General features: G+C 48.1%; 1 protein-coding gene across 1 annotated transcript; it reads right to left on the reverse strand.

The window, feature by feature from the left end:
• Window positions 1-7,572: 7,572 nt before the first annotated feature.
• LOC116740497 (transmembrane protein 269-like) lies at window positions 7,573-12,427 on the reverse strand. The gene is given in 3 exon segments (XM_032606138.1): window positions 7,573-8,141; window positions 8,144-8,239; window positions 12,205-12,427. Coding segments are annotated over 3 exon segments (888 nt in total).
• Between the last annotated feature and the right edge of the window lie 8,126 nt (window positions 12,428-20,553).

Consider the following 20,553-nt stretch of genomic DNA (forward strand, 5'->3'; position numbering starts at 1 on the left):
AGGATTATGACAAGACATTATGCATCAAAGTATGAAGTATCATAATTTGTCCTATGGCAGCCCCAGCATTCTTTCCCTCTTATATGAGTTCAAAGGTACCTGCCCTTGCCTTTTCCTCTTGGGCCACAGCCTCCTAGACAACAGATAACCTCCTGATTCCTTACACAACTGGAAAAGGGCGTGGAAGAAGCAGCAGAAACACTGACCTCCCCTCCTTCCTGACTTGGTTTAGTTTGGGGTCTTGTAGTGGGTGCTACTGGCCCACCCCTAGTCTAGCCCTGATGGGAACAGAGGGTAACCGCAGCCACAAAGCCCAGCAGGGAGAGGAACAGAGCTGCCCTTTAGGTCTTCAGGGGCCAGCACACCAATCTAGAAAAGCAGGCGAGATTATGGGGCCTAGTTAACAATCCTGCCTGGATGACTATCTTTCCTCAGCAATTGGTCTGAGCTATAAGCGGATCAAGAAGTAATAAAAAGAGACTGCTAAAAATGCTGGAAAGTCTAGTCATCTGGGTTATTCCAGTAAAAGGCCAAATAGTATTAAAATTTTTAACACCTGAGAATACCCTCATATTGAAAAAAAACCCTTGGGACATGTTAATAATGATGCTCAGGCTGTTTGGATGCAGACAGTATTCGAGATGCTTTACAGATGTAATGCAATGATCCTTACCAACTCTGTAGCGGGGTAAACACTACTGTACTATTATTTATCCCCAGATATCAGAAAGGATGGCTGGAGCAGTAGTTCTCAAAGTATGGTCCCCGTATCAGCAGCATCACCTTTACCTGGGAACTCATTAGACATGCGAATTCTCTGGAACCAACCCAGATTTGCTGAATCAGAAACTCAGGGCAGTGAGACGCAGCACTCGGTATTTTAGCAAGCCCTCTGGGGGATTCTAACGCATGCCCAAACTTGAGAACCACTAAGCTAGATCTGCTGTGGTAACAAAAACTCCCTGCGCTCAGTGGCTTAAAACAGTAAAGGAATAAGTCTCCCTCGTGCTACCTGTCCACTGTGGGTGGCAGGAGGCCTTTGCTCATCACAGCACTCAGGCACCCTTTGGAAATGGTCCTGAAGGCTTAGAACAAAGGAAGAAACGTGCAAGAAACTCTACTAACACTTGGTAAGAACAGAGTCCGTGGTATTTGAACGAGATCCTGCCCCATCCCCACCCCCAGCTCAGCAGGATGGAAATTCCCCTCTAGGCTGCTGCAGCCCAGCACACAGAGGTCCCTTCCCTTCAGCTCCAAGGCAGGGGTCATCTTCCCAGAACAGGCAGGAAGTCAGCATTCGTCAGCCTGCCCCCAGCTACTTGCTGCTGAGGCATTGTAAGTGTTGCCGAGAAATGGGGGCTCCCTATTCTGCCCAGCACCCACTCTACCAGGGGCATGGCACCACTCAGAACACTGGGCCCCCATCCCCTTGCCCTGGCTTTCTAGGAAGAGGTTCCATCCTGCGAGAGGCAAGCCAAGAAGGCCTGAGGCTATAGCCTTTCTCCTCCACTGAGCACTCAGCTCCTAAAGGAGGGGTGCCATTCAGAGAGAAGCACACCCTTGTCCCTAGTCCCAGCTCCAGAGTCATGGCACAGAGATTTTGCCCAGAGGGAGAGGCAGGCTGTAGAACAGAGAGCTCCCAATCTCTTCTCAAAGGAATCGACTTCATTTGCAGCAAAGTGTGGAGAAGTTCAAGCCCAGAGGTGCCCTCAGAAACACTGGAGGCTGTGGTGGCAGGCAGTTGGGAGGAGACTGGTAGATTCATTGGAGATGTAGGCTAGTTAGTTTGTCAGAGAGAACCAGGGAAAGAGACAGCTGTAAGGAGCCCTTCTGGGGTCAAAACAGATCTCAAACACTGACCTCAGGAACCGTCCCTTCAAAGGAGTCTAGATTTGATTGGATTAGCCTGGGAACAATATATGCCGTGATGAAAACAGTGGTGCAACTAACTAGCAATTAGTGGCGCTTAACAGATGTGTTTGGTCAGGGAAAGAGAGAGTCAAAGAGAGCCCTGCCGAAACCACTGTCATTCCAGGGTGACTGTGGCCACAACCACCAAGCCTGCGCTCTCTGAGGAGCGACATCAGAGGCTACACATTAAGGGGAGAGGGTAGAATAGACTTTACTCAATAATCCACCAAGTCACTAAACCAATAAATAAGCAGATAACAACAATGCCCCAGGGGAGGGACACCATACTGAGTTGCTACAATATATTATCTAAAATGTCCAGTTTCCAACAAAAAATATGAGACATACAAAGAAATGGGAAAGTATGACTCATACACAGGAAAAAGGCAAGTAATGGAAACTGCCTATGAGAATGACCAGATGTTGGATTTAACAGACAAAACTTCAAAGTAGCCATTATAAATATGTTCAAAGAACTAAAGGAAACCATGATAAAAGAAGTAAAGGAAGCTATGATGGGAAAGCTGCATCAAATAGAGAATATCACTAAAGAGATAGAAATTATAGGGGCTTCCCTGGTGGCGCAGTGGTTGAGAGTCCGCCTGCCGATGCAGGGGATGTGGGTTCGTGCCCCGGTCCGGGAAGATCCCACATGCCGCGGAGCGGCTGGGCCCGTGAGCCATGGCCGCTGAGCCTGCGCGTCCGGAGCCTGTGCTCCGCAGCGGGAGAGGCCACAACAGTGAGAGGTCTGCGTACCGCAAAAACAAAACAAAACAAAAAAAGAGATAGAAATTATAAAAAGAACTAAATGGAAATTCCGAAGTTGAAAAGTACCATATCTAAAACGAAAAGTTCAGTAGAGAAGCACAACAGTAGATTTGCTCTGTAAGGAGAATTAGTGAACTTGAAGATAGATTAGAGATTAAGCAGTCTGAAGAGCACAGATAAAAAAAGAATGAAGAAAAATGAACAGAGAAAGGCTTTCACTTGCGTTCAATAATATAACAGCCTTAGAAAAAGAGTCAGTAAGCATCCCATCTTTTTCTCTTCTCCAGAATATTTTGTTCATGATTTGTATTTTTTTTTTTTTTTTTTTTTTTTTTTTTTTTTTTTTTGCGGTACGCGGGCCTCTCACTGTTGTGGCTGTGGCCTCTCCCGTTGCAGAGCACAGGCTCCAGACGTGCAGGCTCAGCGGCCATGGCTCACGGGCCCAGCCGCTCCGCGGCATGTGGGATCTTCCCGGACTGGGGCACGAACCCGCGTCCCCTGCATCGGCAGGCGGACTGTCAACCACTGCGCCACCAGGGAAGCCCCCATGATTTGTATTTTATGTTCCTTGAATATCTGTAAGAACGCACCTAAAGAGTCACCTAAACCTAGTGTTCTATTTTTGAAGCTGTGAAACTACCAGTTCAATTTATTTCATTATTATAGGTCTATCGAGCCTTTCTATTTCTTCAGGCATCAGTTTTGCCTCTAATTTTCAGCTATTATGAATAATGTTGCTATAAATATTTATGTACACATTTTTGTGTGAACATGTTTTCAATTCTCTTGGTAATACACCTAAGAGTGGAATTTCCAGATCACAGGGTAACTCTATGTTTAACTGTTACCGCAGAAGCTGCCCCATTTTACATTCCCATACAGCCATATATGAGGGTCCAGTTTCTCCACAGCCTTTTATTATTATTTTCATTCTTTCTTTAAAAAAAAATCATAGCCATCCTAACTGGTATGAAGCAGTTTTGTGATTTTGGTTTGCATTTCCCTTATGACTAATGATGTTGAACATATTGTCATGTGCTTATTGGCCATTTGTATGTCTTCTTGGAGAAATATCCATTGAGATCCTTTGCCTATTTTTTTTTTGAATTTTTAAAAAATATTTATTTAATTAATTAATTATTTTGGCTGTGCCGGGTCTTAGTTGCGGCACGTGGGATCTTTGTTGCGGCATGTGGGATCTTTAGTTGCGGGATCAAGGCATGCAGGATCTTTTTAGTTGCAGCATGTGGGCTTCTTAGTTGCAGCATGTGGGCTTGTTAGTTGCAGCATGCGAACTCTTAGTTGCAGCATGTGGGATCTAGCTCCCTGACCAGGGATCAAACCCAGTACCCCTGCATTGGGAGCGTGGTGTCTTATCTACTGGACCACCAGGGAAGTCCCCATCCTTTGCCTGTTTTTAATTGGGTTGTTGGTTTAGTTATTGCTGAGTTTTTTTTTGTTTTTTTTTTTTGGCCCTGCTGTGTGGCTTGTGGGATGTTAGTTCCCTGACCAGGGACTGAACCCGGGCCACAGCCATGAAAGTGCCGAGTCCTAACCACTGGACCGCCAGAGAATTCCCTAGAGTCCTTTATATATTCCTGATACTAGTCCTTTATCAGAGATATGACTTGTAAATATTTTCTCCCATTCTATTGGTTATCTTTTCACTTTCTTGATGGTACCCTTTGAAGCACAAAAGTCTTTAATTTTGATAAAGTCCAGTTTATCTATTTTTTTTTTCTTTTGTTGCTCATGCTTTCGGTGTCGTTCTTTTTTTTTTTTGTGGTACGTGGGCCTCTCACTGTTGTGGCATCTCCCGTTGCGGAGCACAGGCTCCGGACGCGCAGGCTCAGCGGCCATGGCCCACGGGCCCAGCTGCTCCATGGCATGTGGGATCTTCCCGGACCGGGCACAAACCCGTGTCCCCTGCATCGGCAGGCGGACTCTCAACCACTGCGCCACCAGGGAAGCCCTCGGTGTCATTCTTAGAAACCATTGCCAAATACAAGGTCGTGAAGATTTATCCATTTTTTTTAAAAAAAATATTTATTTATTTGGCTGTGTCAGGTCTTAGTTGTGGCACACGGGATCTTCATTGCAGCACACGGGCTTCTCTCTAGTTGTGGCGCTCGGGCTCCAGAGCATGCAGGCTCAGTAGTTGCAGCATTCAGGCTCTCTAGTTGTGGCGCACAGGCTCCATAGTGCGCAAGCTCAGTAGTTGTGGCGCGCAGTCTCTCTAATTGTGGCGCAGGCTTAGTTGCCCTTTAGCATGTGGGATCTTAGTCCCCTAATCAGGGATCGAACCTGCATCCCCAGCATTGGAAGGTGGATTCTTAACCACTGGACCACCAGGGACGTCTTATCCATGTTTTCTTATCATTTTATCATTTTAGTTCTTACATTTTGAGTTATTTTGACTGATTTTTGTTTGCTGAACCCCTCTTGCATTTCTAGGATAAATCCCACTTGGTCATGGTGTATAATCTTTTTCATATGCTGCTAGATTCAGTTTGCTTGTATTTTATTGAGAATTTTTTCATTTATATTCATAAAAGATATTAGTTTGCAGTTTTCTTTTCTTGTATGACTTTGACTTTGATATCAGAGTAATAGAACAAATTGGGGACTTCAAACCCATGGATTATTCAGAAGTATGCTGTTTTATTTCCAAGTGTTTGAATAATTTCCTGTTATCGTTTTGTAATTGACATCTAGTTTAAGTCCACTATGATTATATTTTGTATGGTTTCATTTCTTTTATATTTGTAAAGGTTAGTTTTACCACCCTGGGTATAGTCTATCCTGGTGAATATTCCACAGGCACCTGAAAAGAATGTGTATTCTACCATTGTTGGGTAGAGTGTTTTATAAATGTCAATTAGATCCAGTTGGTTGATGGTATTGTTCAATTCTTCAATAGCCTTTCTGATTTCCTGTCTACCAGTACTATTACTTTCTGAGAGAAAACTGCTAACGATAATTGTGAATTTGTTTATTTCTCCTTTCATTTCTGACAGCCTTTGCTCCATGTATTTTGAAGCTCTATTTTTGGGTGCATACACTTTTTGGATTGCTATGTCTTCTTGGTAAATTGACCCTTGTAATCCTTTGCTCTAAATACTTTGTCTGGCTATATAATAATAATTAATATAGCCACTCCAGCTTTCTTTTGAATGTTTTCTTCATGGTAAATCTTTTTTCATTCTTCTACTTTTCGCCTATTTATATCATTATATTTGAAGTAAGTTTCTTGTAGACAGCATTATAGTTAGGTCTTTTTTTTTAACTTATAAACTATTTCTTTTATATTTTTATTATTATTTTAAAAAATATTTACTTATTTGGCTGCGCTGGGTCTTAGTTGAAGCATGCGGGATCTTCGTTGCCACGTGTGGGATCTTTTAGTTGCAGCATGCAAGGTCTTTAGTTGCGGTATGCGGGATCCTTAGCTGTGGCATGCAAACTCTTAGTTGCGGCACATGGGATCTAGTTCCCTGACCAGGGATCAAACCCGGGTCCCCTGCATTGGGAGCGTGGAGTCTTAGCCACTGGACCACCAGGGAAGTCCCAGTCTTGTTTTGTTTTTAATGTCATTACTGATCTGTTTGGATTTAGATCTACTATTTTATTATTTATAATAAATATAAATTATTAATAATTTATTAATTTTTTTCCCTTGTTTCTCTATTTCCCCTTTCCTGTCTTCTTTTAGGTTATTTTAATGTTTTTTAGTATTTCATTTTAATTTATCTATTGTGTTTTTGACTATTATCTTTTTGTATCATTTTCAAGTGTGCTCTAGGGAGCACAGTATACATACTTAACTTTTCAAGTCTACTTAGCATCAATATTTTACCACTTCAAGTGGAATGTAGAAAACTTTCCACAGTATATGTCCTTTTAACCTCCCCATTTACATAATGGTTGTCATATATCACATTGACATACATTGGAAATCCCACCAAATAATGTCATAATTTTTGCTTTCAACCATCATAGTTGTAAAAACTTAAGAATAGTTTGTTGCATTTGCCCAGATGTTTACCATTTCTGTCGCTTTTCCCAATCTTGATATTTCAATTTCCTTCTGGCACTATTTCCCTTCTGTCTGAAAAACTTCCTTTAGTATTTCTTTTTGAGTAGGTATGCTGGGAATGAATTCTTTTAGTTTTCCTTCATCTGAAAATGTCTTCATTTCACCCTAATTCCTGAAGGATATTCTCACTGGATACAGAATATGGGTTGACAGTTCTTTTCTTTCCACACTTTAAAAATGTCGTTCTACATCCTTCTGGCCCCCATGGTTTCTAATGAGAAATCCACAGTCATTTGAATTGTTATTCTTTAAAAATGAATGTTTTTTTCTGGCTTCTTTCATAATTTCTTCCCTGTCTTTTGTTTTCAGCAGTTTAATCAGAATGTGTCTGGTTGTGAATCTCTTTGGGTTTATCCTATTTGTAGCTTACTGAGCTTATTGAATTTGTAGGCTTATGTCTTTTGCCAAGTTTGGAAACTGTCCAGCCAGTATTTCTTCAAATATGGTCTGTTCACATTTTGCTGCTTTATTTTATGGGGGAGCTGGGGTGGAGAATGCTGCTCCATATTATAGGCCACCTTATCTGGAAACAGAAAGTGTTTTATTAATATTAATATGGATATACCACTCTTTGGATTAAAATTTGCCTAATAAATATTTCCTATTCCATTACTTCCAGTATTCCTGTATTCTGATATTTATGTTGTTTTTTTTTTTTTTTTTTGTGGTTCAAGGCAACATGTATCTAGCACATACACAACATAGGGACAAGGAAACATTTAGTAAGGGTAAGGCGGGGCTTGGCCCAACATGCTGGCAGAAACCCCACAGAGGCCAGCGGGAGTGGGTAAGGCTGTTTAGTGTCTTCGGTGCTGCAGCTTAAGACATGCTGCCTTGTGCCACAGAGCATCTGGAAAGAAGATGTAGGAGAGTGACCACATCAGGCAGTAAAAAGCAGTTAGCGACAATGGAGACAAAAACACCATGATGACACCTCCCAGATAGACCATTTTTTTCCAGTTCTCAGACTCCAGGATTTCGTCATGTGGGTAGTAGCTCTGGTCCATCATGAATAGAATCATGAATGAGGCCATGCAAGAGAGAATGAATGTGTTGCCTTTGGTCAGGAGGAAGGTGGAGGCCAAAACACAGGAAGCATAGGGGCAGGGTAGACCCTTGTATGTGAACGGAACGCCTGATGTGGAGCAGATGTTGAGGTGTCTGGTCATTGCCCCGATAGCCATGTCTAATAGAAAGCTGACCAAAAGCATCCAGGAGGCACAGGGGGACTTCTTGCAGAAACTGCAGAAGATGGAGAAGAGCCCCAGGATCATGTTGGCCACAGACAAGGCACTGGCAACATCCTTCCAGGAAAATTCATTCATCTGGGCGTGGCTCTGCTCTTTGGTCAGGAAGAAACTGGTGTGCTGACCTGGGGACCAGACATTCTTAGATGGGGTGGGGGCCCGCACTCCTTCCCCGCTTCCTGGGCGGTGGAGAGGGGCCAGCCCAGGAGAGGGGGAGCTGCGCCGTCCCAAGCCTCTCACCACCCACCCTTGGCTCGATATTTATGTTTTTTGCTTTTGTTTAATTATTTCATTTGACATGCTCCTTTAATCTATACATTTTGTCCATTTATTATTTCTTGTGATCAGTTATATATTTTGGACTGTGTTATTTATCTTCCTTTTCCTTTATTTCCCTTTCTCCTTTATTGTTTTCCGTTAGCTTGGTTACATTTTCTGTATTCTTTTCTTCCCACTCCCTGCTCCACATATCACTTTGGAAGTTATACATCCTATTTCATTCCCTTTGTAGGTTACCCTTAAATTTTTAATTTGTATACTTGAACTAACAATGTCTGCAGCCTATGTCTACCCTTTTAACTAATACAAGGAACTTAGTCACCATTGGTGCCCAATACTTTAATTACATCTTTTTATACCCCCAAATTGGTTACTGTTGTTATCATTAGATTTACTCACATTCGCTCACTTTTATTTGTATTTTTGTTTATCGTTGCTGCTTTCTTAACACCACTTCTTCCTGGGTTATGATATATACCATATATAGGAGATATGTGTACAATACAAAGGATATATAGGACACATACTTTTATATAGATATATAGTCAGTCCATAAAATGTCTGTTAGTAGTAAAATCTCTCAATCTTTACAAAAAATAACCTTATTTTTATCCTTGCTCTTCAATAATAATTTAGCTAAAGAATTTCTAGATACACTCTTATTTTCTCTTAGCAACTTGAAGATACTCTTTTCTTAAATTAATTAATTATTCATTTTTGGCTGCGTTGGGTGTTTGTTGCCGCGTGCGGGCTTTCTCTAGTTGCGGTGAGCGGGGGCTACTCCTCGTTGCGATGTGCGGGCTTCTCATTGTGGTGGCTTCTCTTGTTGTGGAGCATGGGCTCTAGGAGCGCGGGCTTCAGTAGTTGTGGCACGCAGGCTCTAGAGCACAGGCTCAGTAGTTGTGGCACATGGCTTAGTTGCTCCGTGGCATGTGGGATCTTCCCGGACCAGGGCTCAAACCCATCTCCCCTTCGTCAGCAGGCGGATTCTTAACCACTGCGCCACCAGGGAAGTCCGTGGAGATGCTCTTTAACACAGTCTTCAGGCTTCTAATGTTGCCATTAGCAAATCTCCTGGCAGCGTCATTGTCATTCCTTTGAAGGTATCTGTCTTTTCTCTCTGGTTGCCTTTAAGATCTTCTTTATGGTGTCTGGCAGTTTCACAGGGATGTATATAGTTCTGAATTTATTCGTCTTACTGGAACCAGGGCTTTCTGAAACTGAGGATTTATATTTTTCACAAAAACTGGCATTTTGTAGACACTATCTCTTCGAATATGTCGTCTCCACCATCTGCCTATTCTCTTCCCCATGGAACTCCTGTTAGATGTGTGTCAGACCTTCTCATTCTATTCATGCCTCTTACGCTCTCTGGATCAGTAAGCTTTTGTTGTATAACAAATCATCCCCAGATGCACTAGCTTAAAATAACAACCGTTTATTCAGCTCATGATTCTGGGCATCACCAACTTAGGCTAGGCTCAGTTGGGTGGTTCTTATGGTCTTGGCTGAGCTCACTCATGCATATATGGTCAGTTAAGGACTGGCTGGTCTGGGATGGCCTCAGTTGGGATGGCACTTCTTTGCTCCACACTGTCCATCTTCCAGCAGGCTACTCTGGGTTTATTCATTAAGGGTTTTAAGAGAATGAACGGAAGTGCCCAAGGCCTCTTGAGGCCAAAGCTCAGAACCAGCATCACTTCCACCACATTTTATTGGTCAAATGAAGTTGCAAACGCAGCCTAGATTAACAGGGTGGAGGAAAAGACTCCGCTTCTTGATGATAGGGGCTGCAGCTGCAAAATCACATGGAGGAAACTGGAATGCTATAAAATTAAGAAAGTGATACTGTACCTCTGTATTTGTGTCATTTTCCTCTCATGTTTTTTTTTACTACTTTCTTTATCGTTTTAAACATACTTATTTTGGACTTCCCTGGCGGTTCAGTGGTTAAGACTCCATGCTTCCACTCCAGGGGACACGGGTTCGATCCCTGGTGGGGGAACTAAGATCCCGCATGCTCTGTGGCACGGCCAAATAAATAAATAAATAAAAATAAAAACATATTTATAGTCTATCAGATTGGGTGCTTAATCTTGCTGTTTTTGTATCTCCAGACTTTTGACTGGGGTTGAGTTTTCTTCTGTGCACTATCAACTCATCTTCATCAGAGCTTTATCTGTGGGAGTGCTGTGTGACCTCAGCTGAGGACCTGTTCTTTTAGAGCAAGTTTTGTATTTGTTTCTGTTAAGTAACCCACAGATATTACTAAGCCTGGGACCAATATTTATGTTAATCTCTCAGTTATAGGTTAACAGGTGGAGTCACGTTGAATCTAAGACCTGTGTGAGCACTGGCTCTTGGTTCACAAACTCTCAGGAGGCATTTAAAAAATTCTACCAGCCACGCTGAGACAGACAAATTTCCTTCTTGTCCTTTTGTGCCTAAAGGTCTTGTGTTTTTTTTTTCCTTTCACTTTTGCACATTATTTCACTGAAGGTATAGTCCCAGACAGTCCCAGCTTTAGTTGGAGTCTCTGTTTCAAACCCCACTTTGCGTAGATCCAAGGCATTACCTTCTCTGGATGACAACCTGCCCCCATTTTCTGCCTGTGCCCTCAAGCTTCCCTCATCCCCCTAGTAGGGCAGCTGTGGTCAGTTTACCTTTGTTACCCTCGTCATTTCTAGCTCTTGGAGATCTCCTTTTGGTTCTTAATTTCTTGGATTTGAAAGGAAACTGTTGGTGGTGGTTTTTTGTTTTAGTTTTAGCTGAACTTTCCTAGGTGTTTACAGCAGGATAGTTTTCAGGTTATATAATCTACTGTATTGCTCAAAACACAAGTCCAAATACAAACACAAATTATTTTTTTTTTAAGAACTGGAATCAAAATTTCCTGGCTGTCAAAGCAGGTAGAAGATCTGCAGAACACAGTTTGAAAACCACTGAAACAGAAGGGCGAACTCAGGCTTCTTGCCACCTGCTTCCACAATGCTGGCCCTCACACCCTTCATGTTCTGGGACTTGGGGTAAGTTACTTAGCTTCTCTGAGCCTTTTGTTTCTCTTCTGTATGGATGACCATACCTAACTCCCAGAACCTGGGAACATGCATGGAAAGCCCTGGCCCTGCGATGCTTGAGGTGGGAGTCTCTCCAAATGGCAGTCTTCGGTATAATCTAGAACGTTGCCTCAGGCGTAACACCCCTCTGCCCAGCCAGGTGAATGGAGGGCTGGCTGGAGGCAGGTTTCCAGGCATTGTTGCAGGCTGTTCTGAGCTTCCTCACAGACAGGAGTACAGAGTAAAGTCTCCCCAGGCAGAACCCCGGTCCCAGCGGTCCTGTTGCTCCTTTGCATCCATTTCTGGGAGGACAGCCCGTGCTGGCCACACCTGACCACAGTGCTTTCCAACCAGACCTGGGCAGGGACCCCTTGAGAAGGCCCCCCACCCCCTCCCCACTGACCTCAGCTTCCAAACACCTCATTCATCCTAGGGGTCGGGGGTGGGCTGTGGGCGGTGGTGGAGAAGGATCCCCGTCCTCTTGCCCCAGACCCCGGGGCCGGGATGGGGGACACCCCAGCGGAAGCGGCGACCCCCAGGGAGGCCCCTGCACAGGAAGAAAGGCATTTCTGTCTCGCTCTGAATCCGCCTCGGGTTTCGCACTTCCCTTCCCCGGGACAATCCCGACCTTCACCGTGAAGGAACTTTTGCAAACACACACACGCACATGTATTTTTGGAAGAAGGGGAAGAATTCCAAGAGAACCTCTGCTCGGTTAAAAATGAAGTGAAGATTATATTAAGAATGAAAGGCGAGCGGGGCCGCTCAGGCGCAGACAGAGGGCCCTTTCATCGGCCGGGCCGCGCGCCGCGGGCAGCTGCCAACACAAACGCGGGCGGAACAGAACCTGCGGAGCCGCCGGCCGCTGCCAGGCCGCGTCCCCGCCGCTCGCGGGCTGGCGCCGCTCCCCGTTTCCGCTCTGCTGACGCACCGAAATCGCCGGGCGGCGGGGACGCCGGGGCCGCGGGGAGAGCGCCGGAGGCTGGGCCGGGCCGGGCTGCGGGGCGCGGTTCCTGGCCGAGCTTCACCTGAGCGCCCGGAGCGCCCAGGTGGGGCCCGGAGTTTCCCATCCGCGCGCTTCGGTCCACACCACAGCCTGCCTCCCCTCGCTGGGGCCGCCCCTCTGCCCCGGGCCGCTGCGCGTCCTCAGCCCAGCCCCCAGCGCATCGTGGGTGCTCACTGGGCTCCAGGCAGCCTCCTCCGTGAAGCCCGCCTGGATCATCCCTGCGCTGGACTCCGACGGGCCGTACCTGGTCCTTCCTCGAGACCCCTGTTAGGCCCAAGCAGAGTCTGCAAGCCTCCTGCAGCCCCTCACCCAGTGCGAACCTCTCCCATCCCCAAAGGTGTCCGTGGGGTGAAGAGAGGGTCCATGCCTGACGCCGGCCCCAGACGTGGCTGCTGAGTGTTCCCCATACAAATCTCTCCCTGGAGGATGGGCAGCCTAATGGTTTGCTAACCCAGGACCATTACTCCCATTAATAATTATTAATTAATGGTTGTGAAAGCCATTCAACCTGACCTGTTAAATGGGCACAGCCAAGTCATCCTTCCCTACTTCTCAGGACTTGTGTGAGGCTGAGGAAAAAGTCTGAGGAGAGGTAAGGACGGCTTGGGAACTGCAGGGTGCCCGGGCCTTTCTCTATGAGACAGGCACTCCTGGCCACTGCCCAGATCTGCCCTACTCATGCCTCCGCCGAGGCACTGCTTCCCACCCCCTCGCAGGAGGATTAATCACCCTGTTCAGAAGCTCCAGGACTCCCGGGAGCGGGAGAGGTTCCGTCAGCCCACAGCCTGGCCCCCGGGCGTCTTCCTTCCCAGTCCCACCTCATCACTTGGCTCCCACCCCAATGCCAGAGGAGGGCGCTGGTCCTGTTGGCCAATCAAAGAACACCACCCACCTGCCTGATTGGTTCCGGGATGAGCAGTGACCCACCCTACGGAAATCAAAGCTTCCCTGTGAAGGCGGGCAGTGAGGCTCTGGGTCTTGGTGCCTGAGAGGAGTGAGCTTGAGGCTGCTAGGGGTTCCCCAATGCCTAGAGGAAAGCAGAGGTGAGAGATGCGGTGGGTGAGGGGGCGAGAAAGACGAAAACCCAGAGAGACACCAACGGAGACACAGACGTCATCCTGGGTCGGCAGGACCCAGCTGTGCTGCAGACAGAGCCACCCCGGGCCACCCATGACAATGACCAATCCATTCTCTTTCGGTTTGGGCCCGAGTAAGTTGGGTTTCTGTCAGCTGGAGTTGAGAGTCCCACCTAATATCCTCACCACACCTGAACAGTAAAACCTGAGCCCTTGCACTTGGTACTTGTGACCTTCGCAATGTCCAACCCGCTTCCCTTTCTGGCCTTGGGCTGCCTTTGCCCGTCCAGCACCTTACCACTTACGAAGGATTTTCACAAGCGTGATTGGAGGCGATCCTGACCACAACGCAGGTGTTGGATAAGGAAGCTGAAGCCTCAGGGTTAAGTGCCGTATCCAGAGTCACAGAGGCATAATGTGGACCAATTCCAGCCTAGTTGTCTCTGACCACAGCCAGTCTCCCAGCCACCGCAGCCAGCCTCCCTCTCCCCTCCTAAGCCCTCCCTCCCACCCGCTCCTAAACCCCACACTCGGGTGTCTCCACAGTGCAGTGGCTGTGGTCCCCCCCTCCCCTGCCTCTGCTGCTGACCTCTGTCCTTCACAGCTCAGTGTGTGTCCGCCTCCCCTCCCCCTCCTCTGAGCCTGCAGTCTGCACCAGTCATTTGGCGTTTGTGCTTCCGATGCTGTGGGCTGGGTTGCTGTATCCCCACCTTGCTCCCCAATGCACAGAGTCAGGGCTAAAGGCAGGAGCCTGTCCCATGCGGCTCTAGGTGTGCCTTTTGAATACTGAGGGGGCAGAAACCACAGGATGTGACAATGGATGAGATTTGGGAAGTGAGGACGGGAGAGGAGAGTCAAATACGGTGACCCCTTTGGTTTGTTTCTGGCTTGGGTGTGATCATTAACTAAATTCAGAAACGTGAGAGGACGCCCGGGTTACCCAGAAGAGACCAGGGAGGGGAGGTCTCAAGGCCCCTGGGGATACAGCACAGAGGTTCCAGAGAGGACAGGGCTGGAGGAAGAGGTTCAGGAGGCTCAGAGGTAAAGGTGGAGGCTGAGCGCCTTGGGAGTGGATGCGTTCACCCGAGAGGAACTCATTCATGTGGGAGGAGATGATCAAGGACAGAATCCCAACATTTGCGGGACTGGAGGAGGGGGGCTAGGTGGGGGGAGCGCAGTGGGGAGAGAAGAGGAGGAAGGTCAATGAAGAAGACAGAACAAGGAGAGTGCTTTGTGAAAGCTACATGAGAAGGTGCTTTAATAAAGGACTGCTCCAAAGTGGCAAGTGATTTCAGAGGTCCATGGGAAGACTTCTTTCCAGGAGGAAGGTGCCCCCTGGGACTAGTTCCAGAATGTATAAAGAAGTCTTTCAATTCAACAGTGAAAGGACGAATGATCTAATTAAAAAATGGTCAAAGGATCTAAATAGACATTTCTCCAAAGAAGATATACAAGTGGCTAGTAAGCACATGAAAAGATGCTTGACTTCAGCTGTTCTCAGGGAAATACAAATCAAAACCACAATGAGATACCAGTTCACACCCACTAGAATAGCTATAAAACCACTACTAGTATGACTACTACTACTGCTACTACTGCTACAACCCCAAAATAACAAGTGTTGGCGAAGACGTGGAGAAATCAGAACCCTCATACGTGGCTGGTGGCATGTAAAATGGTGCAGTTCCTGTGGAGAACAGTATGACTGTTCCTTAAGAAATGACATGTGGAATTACCACATGACCCAGCAATTCCATTCCTAGGTATGTACCCAAAATAACCAAGAAGTGGAAACAAAGCAAATGTCTACCACCTAATGAATGGATAAACAAAAGGTGGTGTGTACATACAATTGTATATTATTCAGCCATAAAAAGGAGTAAAGTATTGATACACAGTACAACATGGCCGAACCTTGGAAACATTCTGCTAAAGTGAAAAAAGCCCGAGACAAAAGGCCACATATTGTATGATTCCATTTATGTGAAACGTCCAGCACAGATAAATCCAGAGGTGGAAAGGAGATTGGTGGCTGTCAGGGCCTGAGAGAAGAGAGTGGAGTGTGATTGCTGATGCGTATGGCCTTTTCTTCTGGGGTAATCAAAATATTCTTGAACTAGATACGGTGATGGTTGTACGACCTGCGAACATGCTTTTTTTTTAAAAAAAAACCATTTAATTATGTAACTTTAAAGAGTGATATTCACAGTATGTGAATTATGTCTCATTTTTTTAAAAGAGGAGGAATATGTGAAGACATCCTCTTGTACAAGTTGTTAACTCTCCTGGAAGGATAACGAGGAAATTGCCAACAGTGAAGGGACCAGGAATGGGGCAGAGGGCGAGGATGGGAGGAAGGGCACTTGTACATCAATTCTGAGTCATGGGAATGGATTACATTTTTCAAGAAGTAAATAAATAGAACAAAATAAATGGCTGTGGGTGAAAGGAGGAGGTAGGATTGAAGGAGTCTTTTTTAGGAGGGAGAGACTGGGCCATGTTTGGAGGCAGAAGGGGAGAAGAAGCCTGTGTGTCACAAACAGAGGAGGCTGATGAACCGCTGAGGCCCGGATCGACAGCACAGAAAGGGGCAAGGGGTGGGCATTTCCCCCACCCCTAACTCCTGCCCCGAGGACCCTGGGGAGGAGGTGAGGGGGGCAAAGATACAGAAGTAGGGGTGAGGGGAAAGGGGGGTCTTATTTCATGCCCAATGATGTTTATTGGCTCTGTGGAGGAAGAGGCCAGGTCACTGGGCCTGGAGATAGGAGAAGGGGGTGCTGGAGGGGAAGAAGGGGCATGAGCATCAAGGGCAAGGTTAGGAAGGGCTCCCTCACGGAATCCAGAAAGGAACCAGTGACGCAGGAAAGGGCTGCTGAGTAATTCTGAGGTTGGAAATCCACCTCGGTGATTTTCACATCCATTCCATGGAGCTTGAGTAAGGCTCTTTGTGTGCCGGGACACTGTGCTATTGATGGCGGGCAGCTATCGGCTGTGGCCAAGCAGGGGTCAGCCCACCTAAGCGTCTGCTTTAGACTCCAAACGCCACCGCACGGGGTGGGGCAAGTGGGCCTTGCGGGGGTTTAGGAGAAACGGGGGTGGACGCGCCAGCCCTAGCAGAGGGGCACAGCATGGGTGGTGCCCGGGGAGTGACCCTTGGGCTGGGGAGCCACGCCATCTCTGGGGTGGGGACTGAACTGGGTAGTTCAGAGTGGCTGACATCGTCGTGACCTTCAGTCCTCCTAGTCAACTGCACATTTTCCAACAACTGTTCACAATTAAGTTGGAAACCCTCACCGCATTTCCAGCCAACTAGTTGCTGTCTGCTGTTGGCTCCTAGGGCTCCCCTGACACCGAAGATGCCATCAGGTTTGGCTTTCACAACCACCACGGAGGGAGATAGCCCTGTTGTTAAGGTGTCCGTGTGCCCGCGGCCCTTCTCTGGGTCGATGATCGTCTCCAGATCTGCAGCCTGCAGACCTGCCCGGGGTTCTGGGGTCCCACGGCCCCCACTTGCCCCACCAGCGCTTGCCCTGCCCTCTTTAGCAGTCGCTGCCGCCCATGGCTCATGCTGAGTTCACAGTCTTCTTGTCTGACCCGGGTTCGTCTTTATTTTCCATCAAGGGTCCTTGAACCAGATTTCCTCAACACAGCCAGCCAAGGCAGACGTCATTTCAAGCCACCTATTCTGCATTGTCTTTGACTTGTCCATAAGGATTTCATGAGGTATGTGAACATAGCTTATAAGTGAGCTCTATTTATTCCTTCAACAAACTGGGGCTCCTGTCTCTCTGACTGTGCAGGGGAATGGAGGACCACAGTCAGGTGACATCCTGTCCCTGTCCTGGAGGAGCTCACAGCCTTGGGGAAGTCAGGCCAGACCATCCAGTTACTGTGGGGTGTTGGGAACCAAGGCCCTGGGCATCTCGGAGGCAGCTATGTCAGGGTGGTCAGGGAAGGCTGCCTGGAGGAGGGGATGTTTAAGTTTTTTTTTTTTTCTTTCCAGGTTTATGCATGTATTTATAACTATCTTATACGTGTGGTTTTTGTATAAAGAAATTAAAATAATTTTTTAAAATATGAGAAATGTTTTAATACCAAGAAAAGAGGAAGCTTTATGATTTTATTTGCCAGACTGGGGGCAGAGAAGTTCACTCTTGTGCTGAATGGCCCCTTTCCCATGATTGTTGGGATGACTGACAGTTTGCTGGGGACACGTGTCCTGCCTCTTTGTGAGCCCTGGAGGCTTCCACTCAGGATCCTGTCTTAAGTTAAGCTTTGGAAGAGGAATGGAAATGTGGTCTGGTCTGAGAGCAACACATGGGGAGGTACAAGGGGTGGAATGGTGTGAACATTTAGGAACCGCAGGTGGCTCAGCATGGCTGGAAGGCAGGGAGCCTGGCAGGGAATGGCTGGAGATAGGCCAGGCCTCCTATGCTAAATTAGAGAGTTTGAACTTTATCTTAAAGGCTACTGGGAGCAACTGAAGCATTTAAGCCGGAGCAGGATGGGGCTAGCAGGTGGAGGAGGGATGGAGTCTAGGACTGGGGAGGCTAGGGGGAAAGGTCCAGTGATCAAGGAGAGAGGTCGTTACATCTGAGCCAGGAAGGGCAGAGAGATGGAGAGTTAAGGGCTGATACAAGGGACACTATGGAGGCAAAACCCTCAGCTTTGGGATGACGCTGAGCGGGAGGAGGGAGGGCAGCAGGGCCCCTGAGGGTCTGGCTCAGGGCTGGGGCAGGGGGGCGCAGCAGTGTGAGGAAAATGACTTTCACTGCCTTGTGTGAGGGTGTGGAGATATACTCTGTATGTGCGGAGGTCTCATGAGTCATGCAGGAGTCCCTCCAACACAAGCCACAGCAGCATGAGTTTGGCCAGCCTGTTCCTGATGAACAGATGATGATGCTGGCATATCTCCGCTTACTTATCCATCTCGCAATTTACCTCGAGGTTCTCAGAAACCAGCTTAGATTTTGCATCAGGAATTTGGATTCAGGTTCCACTGGCATCCAGTGAGCACCTGTCACAGTTGCTGCACAAACACCGAGTCACTAGGCAGGAGAAAGTGTGGGGCTCTTTCTGGGGCCACGTGACCCTTTTCCTGGAGTCCATCTTTTCCAAAGTGGCCGTTTGTCTGGAGTCTGTCTCCTGGGGCTGTTCTTATTTCCTGACGTTTCTCAAAGAGCAGCCACAGTGCCCCCGCCCCGCCCCCCCCCAAGTCAGTTCCCGTCGTGGATGGTGAATTTTCTGGGTCTGACATTGCTTCTCCCTAGAAGGGTGTTTCTCTTTCTGTCTGAGTGGTCAGGGAGGACGAGCTCAGCAGGAGGGAGCTGGTAAAGGGGGCAGGACGGGGACACAGAGATCGGACTCAAGTGCTGCCCCACCTGCAGCTGCGCTTTTAGTGTGAAGGGCTGTGAATTAAGAAAATCACATTTGGGGCTTCCCTGATGGCGCAGTGGTTGAGAGTCTGCCTGCCGATGCAGGGGACGCGGGTTCGTGTCCCGGTCTGGGAAGATCCCACATGCCGCGGAGTGGCTGGGCCCGTGAGCCATGGCCGCTGAGCCTGCGCGTTGGAGCCTGTGCGTCGGAGCCTGTGTTCCGCAACAGTGAGAGGCCAGCTCACCGCAAAAAAAGAAAATCACATTTGTAAGAAAGATAACATATTTTTTGGTTTATTACAATATTTATATCACCTTCTTATCTATCTTCTGGCATTTCCGTCTCTTTCTAGAATGTTTGCCTCCTAGGCCAAAAACACGAGTGCCCCGTGTGCAAACGCAAACACACAGGCTTTTTTGCTTCACTGATGCTTTGGATTAAGTCTGACTCCTCACTGTTAAGATGTCATTGTCATGACCGGGTTGACCAAAGCGATTAGAGAGGTCAAGGTAAGCTTCTTAATGAGGTCAGGAGAGAAGGAGCCAAGTAAAGGGCCCAGCCCTTCCCTGCAGCCAGCCTGGCTCCTGAGCCAGAGAGAGCGAGAGAGCGCGAGCGCGGGAGAAGGGTGTGATTTCTCAGCCTGACACTAACACAGCTCTCCGTGGTCCATCCCGTCTGTCTGCCCAAGTGACATCCACGCAAAGACTTACTTTCGCAAATGCACAGGGGGGTCACCTCCGGGCCCCTGCTCCTGCCATGCTCTCTGCCTGCCTGCAGCGGCCCTTCAGGCTCCTTCTTTGTCACAAGTCACCTGTCTGCAGGCCCTTCCGCCTCTCCAGCTGTGCTGAGGACTGGCCACACTTGCTGCCTTTCCCTCTTGGAGGACAGGGGCCCAGGAGTTGGGCCCAATGCCCAGCCAGACCAGTCTTATGGAGCGACCATGGGAAGCAGCTGGGTCGAGAGAGAGGCCTAGAGCCATCCCAAGAGGTCTCCACCCCATCCAGGGCCCTTCCAGCCCCCAGCCCAGGGCACTTGCTGCTGCCGCCCAGGCGGGCTGGCCCGGAAGCATAGAGCAGGTTTTGTCGCCACCTATTGCCCGGTTTGCTCAGCAGAAGTCAGCCAGGGCCTCAGGCCTTGTCTTGAGGGAAAAGAGCCCAAACCCTCTTTAGAAGACAGCAACCGGCCTGGGGGCCAAGTGGGGAGAGGTCCCTGAGCACCTCACAGAAAGGCCCCCCCCTCCACGCTAGAAGCGCTCCAGCTCGGCCCTAACTGGGTGACCCGGGCCGAGACCTTCCACCCTAGGCTGCAGCCACGGCTCTTAAGTGAGATGGGAAGTTGTCGGTGAGGGTCCAGGAGGGGACAGCAAGGCTCGCAGAGGCGGGTTGAGCACCGCGGCTGGGTGGGGACGACCAAGCCCTCTGGGAGCCGGAGGCCTTTCCAAGCCAAGCCCGCTGCCGGCTGTGAGGCAGGAGAGGCAGTGATTTACATTCCGGCTCTAATGGGGAGAGCCCGGAGGCCCTGGGGCAGTGTCTTACTCTCTCTAGGCCAGCTTGTTCCTTCCCTGGTAAGTGCAGGGCCACTGCTCACCTCCCAGGATTGTGGCAAGAACGAGCTGCAGCGATGCTGTGAGGGCCCCGGGCTGCCCCTCAGGTGGCAGCTGTCATCACCCAGCACCACACTGTCCAAGACACCACGGGGAGGCTGGCTTTATAACACCTCAAACACACACGTTTTGCAA

This window comes from Phocoena sinus, chromosome 15 (genome assembly GCF_008692025.1).
Source record: "Phocoena sinus isolate mPhoSin1 chromosome 15, mPhoSin1.pri, whole genome shotgun sequence".
NCBI classification, from domain to species: domain Eukaryota; kingdom Metazoa; phylum Chordata; class Mammalia; order Artiodactyla; family Phocoenidae; genus Phocoena; species Phocoena sinus.